The 14111-nt window shown below is 43.2% G+C and overlaps 1 protein-coding gene across 7 annotated transcripts in view; it reads right to left on the bottom strand.

Moving 5' to 3' along the window:
• LOC144761709 (barrier-to-autointegration factor-like protein) overlaps positions 1–8087 on the bottom strand; it is a 329435-nt gene extending 321348 nt beyond the window's left edge. Inside the window, exon 1 of one of the 7 annotated variants that reach the window (XM_078646967.1) lies at positions 7973–8087. Coding sequence is in view for 1 of the 7 variants with exons in the window: in XM_078646965.1 (XP_078503091.1) it covers positions 7709–7781 (73 nt within the window). In the remaining 6 variants the exon portion in view is untranslated. Of the gene's footprint in view, positions 1–7560; positions 7622–7708; positions 7884–7905 lie in introns of those variants that run through there. The other 6 variants (XM_078646966.1, XM_078646972.1, XM_078646970.1 and 3 more) reach the window with 6 other exon arrangements.
• Positions 8088–14111: the final 6024 nt, after the last annotated feature.

Below are 14111 nucleotides of genomic sequence, written 5' to 3' on the forward strand. Positions count from 1 at the left end.
TTACACACAACAAATTCATTGCCACATAATAAAAAAGCAGATGTTTGCATTCATTAATTATCCGTGATAGGATAATTAATGAATGCAAACATCTGCTTTTTTATTATGTGGCAATGAATTTGTTGTGCGTAAAAGCTATGTTTACATCTTGACATGTTCAACTACTGTGTTGTTTCCTGATATGAAACTACTTGTTCTTGCTGTTTTTCTTTTGTCCCACTTTTTTACATTTGTTTTTAAACTTTATTGTTTCTATTGTACAATGTGGTTTTAATGGTGTAAAGTTGCTAGCTACAACGTTTGTTATAAATTGTATGCAACTTTTTATAATTGTGTTTGCACTGATTAGTTTCCTTGGCTCATTGTGTGGTGATTGTGTGCGAGTTTGGTATGACCATAGGTTTTAGGTTTGGTGGTGTGATACGCGTGACAAAACAGTTTTAACGGTTCCCTAGGGGAATTTCTTTGACATTTGTCTCTTGGTACCCTACCCCTGTGGTGATCTGGGTCCCTCTCTCTTTTTTCTGACATCTGGTCTGCTAATCATCGACAGACAGGTAAAAGGGGTGATTCCTTTTCTAGAATACTGGGAGAGAGGGTGGCTGGGTGCATGGGGGTAAAGGGGAGGGAGAAGGTTATCAGGGGGCTTACACTCAGGCCAGAGGGAGGTTTTGGGAGTATATAAAACAGAGGGTACTAAAGTTGTTAACCAGAAATGGTTTTGTCATTATACAAAGACTATTTTTGTTTGGTTATCTTTTCTTTTTTTTCCCCTCGAACCCTTCCCTTTCTAAAATCTTTAGTGGTCAATATTGTGGGGAATTTGAAAATAGTATTGCGAACTGCCTATGTATTCTTCTGAACTTATCTATGCTTAATGATGGGGACAATTAGATGCATGGGTTGGAAGGTAGCGGACTGAATGCGGCAACTAAGCGCCAGCTGGTCAGGTAAGAGCTTAAACTTTATATGCCTCATGTGGTACTGCTTATGGAAACACATTTGGCTTACAAAGATAGAGGCTGGCTAAACAATTAGGCTTTGAAATAGTTGATTGTACATCACAGGGTGTGGCAGTTAGAGGAGTAGCGATACTCAGGACATGAGTCGGGGGTACACACAGGTGAACGGATTCCACCCACTTTTTTCACAGGGTGGACGCCGTCCACCCTGCCAAGAAGTTGAGCCCCACTGGAAAAGATGCTGAATTCGTCACAGTGTAATTTCCAAACACCGGAACACTTTCAACAGCTACTGCACGTTGTTATCTGCTTTCGATCTGCAACAACGTGCAGGCAGGGACGGGGCTCTCTTATTTCGGACTCCTGCTGGGCCCATAAGAAAGGCCGAATTTGAGGGGTCATCAGGCTTCCTTTGGTTTGAGTCTCCTGGCTGGCAACAGTCAGGAGCTTCACGCCTAGATACAAATGCTGTGTTGTAAATAGAGGGGTTCGACCCATGTAGTCAGTGGGACCTGGGTAATAAATTGAAGTGTATGAAGGGGTCCCAGACCAAGAACACAAAAAATCCACTTGATTTTCACACAATTAAATAAGATCAAAAAAACAAAAAAACAAAAGTAATGGTTGCCAGTGTTTTTATTTTCACTGAACCCAAAAAACCATATGATGGTTGTATATTCACTAGTATTTATACACAAATATCAAGTGCGCCCACACAAGAGAGGGGAAGGGGTGCAAGGGGAGGGGGTATGTTTCAGTTAGTTAACATCACTAATCAGAAAAATCCTTAAGCACAAATCCACAAATGAAACCATCATTATCATTGATCCATGAGTCAGAGATCAAGAGAAACACATGTTAAACAAAGCATTCTACATAAGACAGAGACTCCTGTAATGATTCTTATTATCAATCTTGGGGTGAGGAGTTCGTGTGAGTAGAAGATGGTCTACGTTTCGACCCAGGGGTGTAGGACAGTGGATCCTTACTCGCGGGTCTTCATCAGGACATGGGGGGGTGAAGGAAGAGGTGGGGCTGAGTCCTAGGTATAATGGTGAAGAAATGCGCAATTAATTTTACGGTCTCCAAAGAGTCCCGACACATATAGATTAAAAAGCCCGAAGGCCAGTCACATCAAGATACTAAACGTATGAAGGAGGAGTTAAGGAGAGTTAAAAAAGGAGGGTAAGTAAACTGAGGGCAGGATAGAAAATGATTACCTGACACGCAGGTAGACAAGGCCTCAGGCCTGCTGGGCGTATTGTGTCTCCAGGCAGGGCCCAGTCCGGATTAATATTGGCGGTGTCTGAAAAGACATATGGAGACAGTTCGGTACATTAGCACCAAACACCTAAGATCACTCGTTTCAAAGCAAGTAAGGAGCAAGGGCGTCAAACGCCTACCTTATAATAAATAGTTCACCCGTTCTAGGAGGCACGGCGGGTGGTGTCCATCAGATACGATTATTAAAGGCTCGTTATTGGAATAACCCAGGCGCTCGTCTGAAAAACACCGAATGGAGAAAACGTGTCAAATAACGGAGCGCTGAATGTGCAAGCAGTCTGGCAACGCATTGCCAAAAAACTATGACTCACCCAAAAGGATTGTGAAATGCTATCAGGAAGGAGCAGGCTCAGCGTGTCTCCTTGTAGGTGACGGGGGCCTCCGTAGCCTGAGCGTCCCCAAAGTGGATCAGGTGCATTAAACCGCCATCTGGAAAAACGAATTACGGAGGGATTGTAAGGAGGCGATTTGGGCTCTAAACAGTAAAAGTTACAAACGCGGCTACTTTCCATGCACTCACCCGTAATGGGTCAGAGCGGAGCCAGCGTCAGCGCGTGTCTGCCTGGAACCAGGAAGTGTTACCATGGCTACCAGGATCGATTTTATAAACTCCTGAAAGAAAGACTCGTTGCTGGGTAACAGGGTAGCAGCCCTTGGAGGAAAGACTGATACACACGGATTATTGAGGGATTGACACATCACAGGATGACAGAGTTGCTATTAAAAACCAATATGACATGGTGATGCGACCATGGGGGCCCCCAGATAGCAATCGTTGGGAATAGAAGTGAAGGGTGGAATTCAATAAAAGAACAGAAATCAGAAGAGCGCGGACCTGCCAAACATGGCGGTCTGGCGCACACTGCCCCAAAACAAGGTAGATCAACCGAATCACAAAAACATAGAAGTCATATAAACATTGGGTGAAAATCCACAATCAAGAATGTGGCCATTCGTATGTGTTGAATGTACTACAAATGCGCGGACCAAGCCAACATGGTAGTCAAGGCGCAAAATCGGTCAAAGGATTATTTACGTCCCTAAATCAAACCTTGCACAATCCCTCAGTATGGTCATTAGTATACATCACAGGTACTCCGTAGGCGCGGACCAACCATACAAGGTAGTCAAATGCCTAAGGGTCAAACTCGGTTGGCAAAACACACGCATGATTATATTGGTGTGCACTGTAGGTGCTGCAACAGCGTGGACCCACCAAACAGGGTAGTCAAACGCCTAGGTTCGCTGGAAAGAACTCACAAAATCAAAAAATCAAACTGGATCAGCATGTTAGTGTGTATAAGCACCCAGGGACGTGGGACCAGGACCTAAATCACAAGGTGGCCATTTGAGCAAAACTACTTTCTGATTCATTCAGACCCCTGGACACTGAGTCAAAGAGACGAATCCATTTAATCTCCCTTACATTGAGGGCGGGTTCGATGCTGCCGCCCCTTGGGCCCAGTCGGACCTGTTCCAATATTGTCCACTTCAAGCTTTCAGGGAGGTGATTGTGTGTGTTACAGTGATCAACCAGCGGGGCTCCTGCGACCTTACATCTCACACGGCTACAGTGCTGCAGAAAACGTACCTTCGCACGTTGCTGTGTCTGACCCACATATATCTGGTCACAGGGGCATATTATGCAGTACACCACATTGGTGGAGTTACAATTGGTGTGTGACTTGAGAGGAACTTGATGTTGTTTGTGGGTGAAGATCTTCGTCTGAATGGTCGAAGGACAGGCTTTGCAGGACCCACATCGATAATGTCCCACAATAGGAGGAAGGTTCCACATGGTTGTGATCGACGGTTCTGCTGGGCTCGATAGAAAGGAGCGCACCACATGATCTCGGATGTTCCTTGCCTTTTTAAATGCGTGGAGGGGCGGGCACTTCTTATTAAGGTCTTCGGATATCAGATTCCAATACTTATTAATGGTATGTTTTATCCTGTTGCTTTTTGAGGAAAAAGTTGTAACACAGATCATACGATCCTCATTCTTATTCTGTTTGTCTCCTGGTTCTAGTAAGGTCTCCCTGGGGTTGAACCATGCTCTCTTCATGGCTTTCTTTACCAACCGCCTGGGGTATCCACGTTCCAGTAGTCTGCCCATTAGGATTGAGGATTGATCCATGTAATCCTCCTTCCTGCTGCAGTTGCGGCGAATCCGCAAAAACTGGCCGAAGGGGAGGTTGTCACGAAGGCCCCTAGGGTGGTGACTGGAGTACAGAAGGAGGGAATTCCTCTCCGTGGCTTTCCTGAACAAGTTGGTTTGAAGGATCTCATTCTCCACAAAAATGGTTAGGTCCAGGAAATCGATGGATTTCTTATCAAATTTAGTCGTGAATTTGATATCTGGTGATCTATCATTGAGCCAGTTGAAGAAGTTGGTGATATCATCCTCGGTACCTGACCAAACACAGACAACGTCATCTATGTATCTCATCCAAAGGTGTATTTGAGATCTGAAAGGATTAGCGTCGGTGAGTACAAAAGTATCTTCATACATAGCCATGAAGATTATGGCCAGATCGGGAGCAAAGGCCGCCCCCATCGCCACGCCCTTGGTCTGGAGATAGAAGCAATTGCGGAAAATGAAGAAGTTCCTCATCATTGCAATCTTGAGCAATAGGATGATGAATGTTGTTGGTACCTGAACGGGTGCCTCCCGTTTGTCAAGAGCAATCGACATTGCAACCAGGGCCTCATCCTGGGGTATGCTGGTGTACAGAGACACAATGTCACATGTTACCAGGAGGTCTCGTGTGGAATCGAAAGGGTGTCCATCGATCAGATTGATGGTTTGAGTGGTGTCCCTTAAGTATGTAGTCGTAGCCTCGGCCAATGGTTTTAAGAAGAAATCTATGTACCTGCACAATGGTTCCAGCAGGGAGCCACATCCAGATACGATGGGGCGTCCCGGGGGCTTATGGAGATCCTTGTGGACTTTGGGTAACCATTACTTTTGTTTTTTTGATCTTATTTAATTGTGTGAAAATCAAGTGGATTTTTTGTGTTCTTGGTCTGGGACCCCTTCATACACTTCTAGATACAAATGCAGCAGAGGGGAAACAAAGGTTCAGACCTTGTTAGCACTTCACACATACTTAAGAGAAGCAGCTTTTCACTTTGTTCAGGCTCTGTTTAGGATATATGCATGCACTGTAAGAACGTCAGGTGTGTTGATCTTTCCCAGTATTTGCACAAAATAAATAGCATTTGTATAGCACTTACTACCCCATAGGAGGTGTTGTAATGAATTAAATATCACTATTTTTTCTTTTAAAGCACTAGGGGTAGAGGAAGCTTTACGCTGACAAAAGGCAACATTGGTTTATGTGAAGTTTACAAAAGTGTGAATCTTCTGCCTAAATCAGGAGGGTTTGCAAGTATACTCGAAATGTGCTAAAATGTACTCATGATAGACCTGCTAAACATAATATGTGAGGGCTTAAGATCTGATGTCACTTCTTGTGATGCCACTTCCTGTGATGTCGCGCACCACGATGTCACAAGCTGTGATGCCACTTGCATACTGATTAATTAAGTTAGTCCCTCCACTTCTTTTTTTTAGGACTTGTGTCCTGGCGATACTCAACGATAAACGGCTAATTTATAAAATTCTTAAAACTTCCTCGGACCAACGCAGTCGATGGGTAAGCACACAAATGCAGAATCATGATAAAAAAGTATGTATTCTGTGCAGTATATGGCCCAAATACAGATGACCCCGCTCTTTTTGATACTTTAATGTTGGAACTGTTGGATTGGCAGGGAGAATGAGTTATGGGATATTTTAATTGCAAGCTAAAATACGACATCGACTCTACTAATAGTGTGGCCTATCCGAAAATGAGACGGGTTTGAAACTCAATCTATGAAATGGCTCGACTACATTGTCTATCTCCCATATGGCAGACACTCTAGCCTACACTACCTGGATATACATACTACTCTGCCCCTCATTAGCAATACTCCAGAATAGATCTGTCCTTTATCAATAGTAGTATTTGAACATCTGCTAAAATTTAGGTATGCCCCAGGATAACCTCTGACCACAATCCCAATTTCTTATATCACTATGTATGTTGTATGGTATGTATTGCTCCTACTTGTGGGAATTACTCATGAAATATAAATATATATGGAAACACGGCTCCTCCTCAGCACGCTCTGCGCTCGCAGCCACCGCTTCCACGCCAGCAAGTAGAGGAACGGACCAGCAAAGTCAGCAAGATGTTATTTATTTAAACAAAACCCACAGAACCAGCGACGCGTTTCGGGCAAGGGTGCCCTTGTTCACGCTGCAACATAGTCAGAATTTTAATGCTTTTTTATATACTTTTGTTGAAGAATATCACCACCCCCTGGTGGTGACCTCCAGTGTCACATGTGCAACAAACAGTGTAAATATACTATCGCTGCTAGTCTTTCTTTGGCATTGCACCTGAAAAGATTATTACGGGTTAAATCCACGTAATTCAAAGGCAACTCCGAATTATAATCAATAGTAAAACATGTACATAGACTATTGAAACTCAATCTATGAAATGGCTCGACTACATTGTCTATCTCCCATATGGCAGACACTCTATCCTACACTACCTGGATATACATACTACTCTGCCCCTCATTAGCAATACTCCAGAATAGATCTGTCCTTTATCAATAGTAGTATTTGAACATCTGCTAAAATTTAGGTATGCCCCAGGATAACCTCGGACCACAATCCCAATCTCTTATATCACTATGTATGTTGTATGGTATGTATTGCTCCTACTTGTGGGAATTACTCATGAAATATAAATATATATATATATGATCAACGTTGGTGTTTAATAATTTTAAAAAAACTAGAATCCACAGTGATCTGAGGTAACTAATATTTACAAAGAACAGTGGTCCCAATAAAAGCACTAATATTGATGGAAATATCCTGAATTTATAAGTTCAAAGCAGTATTTTAACAGATAATATCGGTCAGCCAATCTTTACAAAGTTCGCTGTAAAAAGAGCAAAACTTAAAGTGAGAAAAAAGTACTCCGTGCTCGTGAAAAACCAATACATGGGCAATGTATGAGTTATTTGTATCACAGTGTTCAACGCATAAATATAGCATATCGATTACATATAAAACTCATAAGACCAGGTCTCTATTAACTGCAGACGATGCTTCGATCCCCTAAAGACGTATAGATTCAACCTAGGCCCGAGTTAGTTCTAAATAATGCAAAACGACAGTAAAAATAAAAATAAAAGACACAGAAACAAGTTAAAATTAGAAAGGCTGACACAATTAGTCAACTCTTACCTCAGTCCCCAATAGTAACATGTGAAGCAAGAATACAATCGAAATAGGGGATGCATCTCAGGAGAAGCAAAGCAACAAATGTGTAGTTGGATGCATGGAGAAACCACATTACAGGTGCAAAATAAAGGAATTAAGTAGGAGACCTTACCACTGTATGTATACACTGTGCTATTTATCAAAGGGGAACGCTCTACGGTCTGAAAGGAAATTTGAACGAGCATCCCAGTAAGTGCCTAGGCGGTCAGGGGCAATCTGTATGGACCAGGAGGATTGGTGTGAGATGGTATGCAGCTTTGTCAGGATAGAGAGTTAGTAGCACTTTGACCTATACTGCCGGAAACGTACATGATCTTGGAGATAGAGATAGTAGGAGCAGCAGGGAAAAGTTGCAGAAATTGCTCCTTCAACTCACGAAACAATTGCAGATGGCGACCTCGACAGGTTTCGAATCGGACTGGACGCTCGAAAACTCTTCCAGGAGTATGACCAAGGAAATAGGACTAGAGTTGGGTGACCAAGAATTAAAGACGCCATCTTGGAATGTAGTGGATAAGGGTGAAAGGAATAGAAACGGGCAGTAATACCTGGCCTAAATGTAATCTCATAGCGGAAATCCGAGCAGGTAATAAATTGTGAACAGAAGAAAAGGAAGCAATTATAATAAAACAAAGAATAAATAGAGTGATCAATTGTAGGTTTATAGTTGGAAATTGTTCTTCCCACCTACAAGAGAATTTATAAAATAACCTGTTGATCATTTATAGGTAAAGAAATACATGTACCCCATAACTCAATTTATCTAAGGGTAATACAAGAAACATCATATTCATATGGATTGTTACAGTAACGTAGTCCAGGCCTCCATTCTGTTCAGGTCCGAGTTCAGGGCGTCAAAGGGCAAAATACACTTTAATTCTTCTTTACTTAGCATTGATGTGATGTTACTACTTCTGCTTGGTGGGTTGATTACTCTAATCACTTGCCAGCAAACATAGCTGCCATGGTTTCAGATTGCTATGTGTGACATTTTCATAAATTCAGTGCAATTTAGAGTTACCTTCAACAACTATGAGTGATACCAATATCTCATAAATTACATTAGTCATAATGTAATTAAAGAACTTCTTAAATCAATTTTGATATTTTTTGTATTTAAGGGCCTGTTGTATCAATATTAGGAATACTGATTACCTAATTGTGATTTTCTGTACAGTATCACAAATAGGAAATTGCTATACCTAATGTATGAAACTCATTTAGGGATTCCATGTGGGTCTCAAATCGACCTACCTCATGAATATTAGTAAGGTAGGTCCCAATTTGCAACTCATTAGGAATCAATGTCATCACGGGGTGGTGGCCTGCTGAGGTCAGCAGACTACCATGTCCGTGGTTGCTTTTAAATAAAGCATTTTTTTAATGCATCCCGTTTTCCGTAAAGGAAAACAGGATGTGTTTTAAAAGAACAGTTTATTTATTTTTATTTTTTGTCTTTTCAAGAAGATGCAGTGGTCCTGTGGGCCACTGCTTTCTCTTAAACAAACTTTTGTTTTCACATTCACAAATGGAAAGGGGTCCTTGTTAATGCATTACCACTACACTTTGATAGACTGTAAATTACTAATGTTGTGCAACCAGAATTCAGTCGCAAAATGTTAATACATACTCTTTTGTTTCGGTATTTGGAAGGGACGGACGGCCCGTTCAAAAACCGAATCGGTATTTGGTCACAAACCAAAATTGTGATTTAGTAACATGCTACAGAATTGTAGTTTGGGTTTGATACATGCCAAATGCTTTATTATGGACGCAAATGGGCCAGTTCTGCTTATGGACCCGTTTGCAAATACTTGATAAATGTGGCCCCTACCCCTAAAGAAAGACAAGACACAGTGGACCCTCCTGCTGCAGCTGCAGGCAACATCAGCATTGATGTCTCCAGAGCTGCTCATTACAGTACACATTAGGTATTCATATTACATTAAGCCGGTGGGGTTGTAGGCTTGCGGTGTAGGTATGTCTGTCTAAAATTTATTTCCGCCTTTGTAGCTTCAATAAGCGCAGTCTAGGCCATATGATGGCTTTCCCATTAGTGTCCATAGTTTCACTTCCCCCGCTGCTTAATCTATCATTAGTAACTCTCTTCATGTTTTTCTTCTATAATGTAATACCAGTGTCATGTTCGGATGGTATCTCGCTCTTAAGGTCTACCAACATCTGTTTCCATGCTAACACATCGTCATCCAATCGTTCATCATGTGTCACATGCTTCATTCTAACTTCCTCTGCTACCACCCACTCAGACATAACTTGTATCAATTCACTGTACTTGGGAGGGTGTACACTCATCCAGTTGATGGCAATTCAGATTTTTTATTGTACTAAGCCCAACATTAGAAACTTACGGCTAAGTTTCTTTTTGGATGGAGTAGGGACCAGTCCCAGAAGTTCTGTGCGTGGGTCACAGAGGATGCTACATACTGGCACTTCATTTAAACATTGCACAACTTCTACCCAGTAAGATACTACTGGAAGGCAGTTTCACACCATATGATCAAACCCTGCAGCTGGCGCTCCACAACGCAGACACCAGTCAGATCATGTAGGGTAGATATAGAGGGTCTTGGGAGAGATATGCATGGTGTGTATAGTTATATTGGATCAGCTTAAAACGTGCATTAAAACTCACAGTGTGCACCCCTATCTGTTGCGTGTATTAAGAACCTCACCTAGCATTCCCACCCATTGCTCATGTGCTCTGGGTACTATAGTTGGCAGATCCTCCCAGGGTGCATGATATAAGTGCAATATCAATCTATGACCTCCACAAATTCTATCAAGCTGGTCAATGTTCTAGGTGGCGGTTGCTCTTCAGGAACGCATAGCCATATTTTTCGAGCTGCAGATGACATCTTGGCATAATATAAGTATTGTCCCTCCCCAAGCATAAAGAAGTTCACCACTAAAGTAGTCCACCACATCATCCCAGGTAATATGCTGTCCCCCCAGATATGGATCACCTAGGAAGTCACAACCCAATCTCACCACTTCTGTACTGACATCACCTCTGTGATGTCTAAAGAGGGCTTCATCTCCCAGACCGGTATATCACGTGCATACGGTGCACGACAGATTACCCTCTTAACAGTCCTTTCCCATATCTGTCTCACTTGCCAAACCAGGGCCTGCATCGCTGTGGATATCCACTGACCACTCATAAACAATTCTGGGAAGTTGGCGTTTCCTTGGGTGCCACTGAAGAGTCTCTTTTCCCACTTTTCATCATACATCTAATCAATGTATGGCATGCAAAATAATAGAGTTCCAAATTAGGGAGTTCTACCCCTCCGCGCTCCAATGTCTGTTTCAACATTGCAAGATCCACTCGTTTCCCTTTAGTGGCCCATAGGAGGTCTATGATCAAACTACCTAACTCTTTGAAATACCTCCCAGGGATCTCATATAAAGTGCTCTGTTGCTTGTATAAACACTGCAGTAGTACCACCATCTTAACTAGGGAGGCCCTCCCAATGAGGGAGAGCGGGAGTTCTTTCCAAAACTGTATCAATGCACGAAGGCCTTCCATTACTCTGCCTATGTTAAGGTCTAAAAATCGATGTTTCTCATAGACAATGTGAATTGTCAAATAACGTAGTCCTTCTTCACCCCACTATTGCTCCACCTGTGGCAACATCACAGAGACCACATCATACAGTGCACTCAATGGTAACAACTGGGATTTGTGAGGATTTACCAGTAATGTGACACCACCCCCTGAAATCATCCAGCCCTCTCAGAAGCACCGGGACAGATTCCTTCAGATCTTGCATATACACAAGGGTGTAGTCGGTATAGAGAGACACTACATGGGTGATGCCACCCACCGGGATCCCCCGGGGTTCAAGTCTGCATCGCAACTGCTCCACCAATGCTTCAACCGCAAGGGCGAACAGTAAGGGTGGTAGCGGTCAACCTTTTCTAACACATGCCAGAGATATTCCCATGTGACCAATTGAAATGATTGTTCAAAATCAAGGAATGCCAGCGCATATGACCCCTCCAGCACACACGGGGATAGGATAATATGAAATAGACTACATAGGTTAAACATGGTGCTTTTCTTGGGGCTGAAGCTGCATTGGTCTTCCTGTTTCAACACAGGTAAGTAGGGGAACAACCGGGCTGCCAATATCCCACTCAGTATTTTGACGTCAACTTTAAGCATCCAACAGATCTCTAGGTGGAAGAGGTGTGGCGCCGCGGCCAGGGCGACTGACGCTGGAATCTGGGGATCATGGTTCGATCCCCGGCTCCGGCGGCAGGTTAGCCCAGCACCATGTGACTCTGGGCAATAGCTTGCTTAATCTTCCCGACGGCCCCCAGCGCCTAGAGACCCTAACGGGTGATTGTGCGCTTTACAAATGTGGATTATTATTATTATTATTTAGTTGAGATCTTATTGGCTGTCAACACATCACATCTTGGGGTCTTGAACTTGGCAGAGTCCCAAGAAAAAAACTAAAAAGGAGAAGGGGGCAGGAATACCCTGACCCTCTAGGCCTGGTAGTGGGGTCCAAAAGCACCCCGTCAGGGGCAAAAATGTTAAAAAAAATCTTGCAAATTTGCAGAGGACCCGCTACAGATTTTTTTTAAAAAGCAAGTGCGCCCTTGCTTTCTTTTGCCCCCTGAGTGGGCCAGGTCCCGGGGGGGAATTCCTTTATATATTACGGGGAGGGGGCACATGTGGCCACCCTAAACAGGCTGATTTCAGCCCAGAGGAACCCCACCACCACCCCAAGCCCAGCTGTGTTCAGAAAAAGGGGGAGGGGAGCCATGTGGACCCCCTCCCGCAGCCGCGACAAGTACTTTGTGAGGTTGAAACTTACACACTGATACAGACAGTCATACAGCCACTCAGATTACATATGTTAGAAATAGTATCCCTCATTAGTAGGACTGAAAGAATGGTAATTTAACTCATGTAGTAGCTTAGTATATATCTTTAAGTCTCAGAATATTTTATGAAACACTTAAACTCACTAGATAATGTCATCAGTGATGTCAGCAGTGATGTCACTGCGATGTCATGTGTGATGTAATATGTGAGGTCAAAAGCAGTGCATTACAGGGGTGTAAGTTATAGTTAGCTCAGGTAACTATAACTGCTAAATATCTATGGTTTTATGCATGTGAAATCTGAGCCTAACTATACCATCCCTGTAACCTTTGTTTCTTTTCCAGTAAATGCAGAAGTAAAAAAAAAAAATCTATTTCCTATCTATAACGTCTCTGACACCTTTGTTTTTTTTCAGTTAATTTCTATGGTTTTTTAATGTTATTTACTTCAGGTAAGAATTTTTTTAAAATCTGTAATTTGTAATTCTTCCCCCACGCACAACTCCCCACGCTCCACCTCGCCCAGCACCCTTTATTTGTGGCAGCCACCACTGCACTTCAGTCGTCCCATGTGTTCACTATTTATAGGTCAGGACTGTGGACTTAGTTTCTGTGCAGACTTCACAGAGCACACACTTCAGTGTGTATGCAGGTCTATGTGCCCTCTGTAAATTGAACAAAGGTTGTGGTTTACAGGCGTGTGGAGTACAACATTCTGCTCGTTGGCACAGAGCCGTCCTCTGGCTGAGTCACATGCTCACTATATGCATCCTTCAAGCTGTGTTCTTTGGGCAGTACAAAGCAAGCAGTTGAATTGTGGTATGTGCAGGGTATAGCGTGTGACCATGCCGTTCACGATACGCTAACTAGGCTGGCTACTTCCAGGCCGTATGCTTCCGTGGAATATAGTTTACTGGGGCTGGGACCTACTGAACGGAGACGGACAGTGCCCACGCGCTTTGCTGACCAGGCCTTACTGATAGCTAAACGCGCCATCACGATGAGATGGAAGTCAGCGCGGCCGCCTGATCCGGAAGTGTGGAGGGCGGAGGTGGTACGATGGGGGAAGGCAGAGGGTGCATCACTGCAGCATGAGGAACGCAGGGGTCTCAGGAAATTCCCAATTGCTCTAGAATGGAACACTTTAGTGGGGACCTTTGAGGCTGGGGATAGTGAAGCTGCATCTTCCTCTTTGGGCACTGAGGGTTGAGGGATGAGCAGTTGAGACACAATTGTGTAATGTTCGCCCCATATGCCATGTTGTAGACCTCGTAGCGATCCATGTACGGCTCTGAGTGCGGAGTACGACCAACATCGGATATGATACCTGCTCACTAGAGTCCTCTATAGAACTGTGTTAGCTTATTGCCCGCAATATGACCATTCTGTTCTGGGCCGAGTGCGATGATCTTCATTAGTAGTGCCAAAGGGATACGGTTGGGTGGGGGGCGTTTAGAATGAGTGTTTATTCAGGACTTGTTGGGGTAAAAATGAAAATGTCCTTTGATTGTTATTCCTTATAATGTGAATGTATACATACGGACTCTGTCATGAATGAGCTATAATTCTAATGGTATGTACGTACACATGTTATCCTGATAATAAAAAAAGATTTTAAAAACAAATAGCGTGTGACCATGCCATGCAGTAATAAT

Source organism: Lissotriton helveticus, chromosome 6 (genome assembly GCF_964261635.1).
Source record: "Lissotriton helveticus chromosome 6, aLisHel1.1, whole genome shotgun sequence".
Lineage (NCBI taxonomy): Eukaryota > Metazoa > Chordata > Amphibia > Caudata > Salamandridae > Lissotriton > Lissotriton helveticus.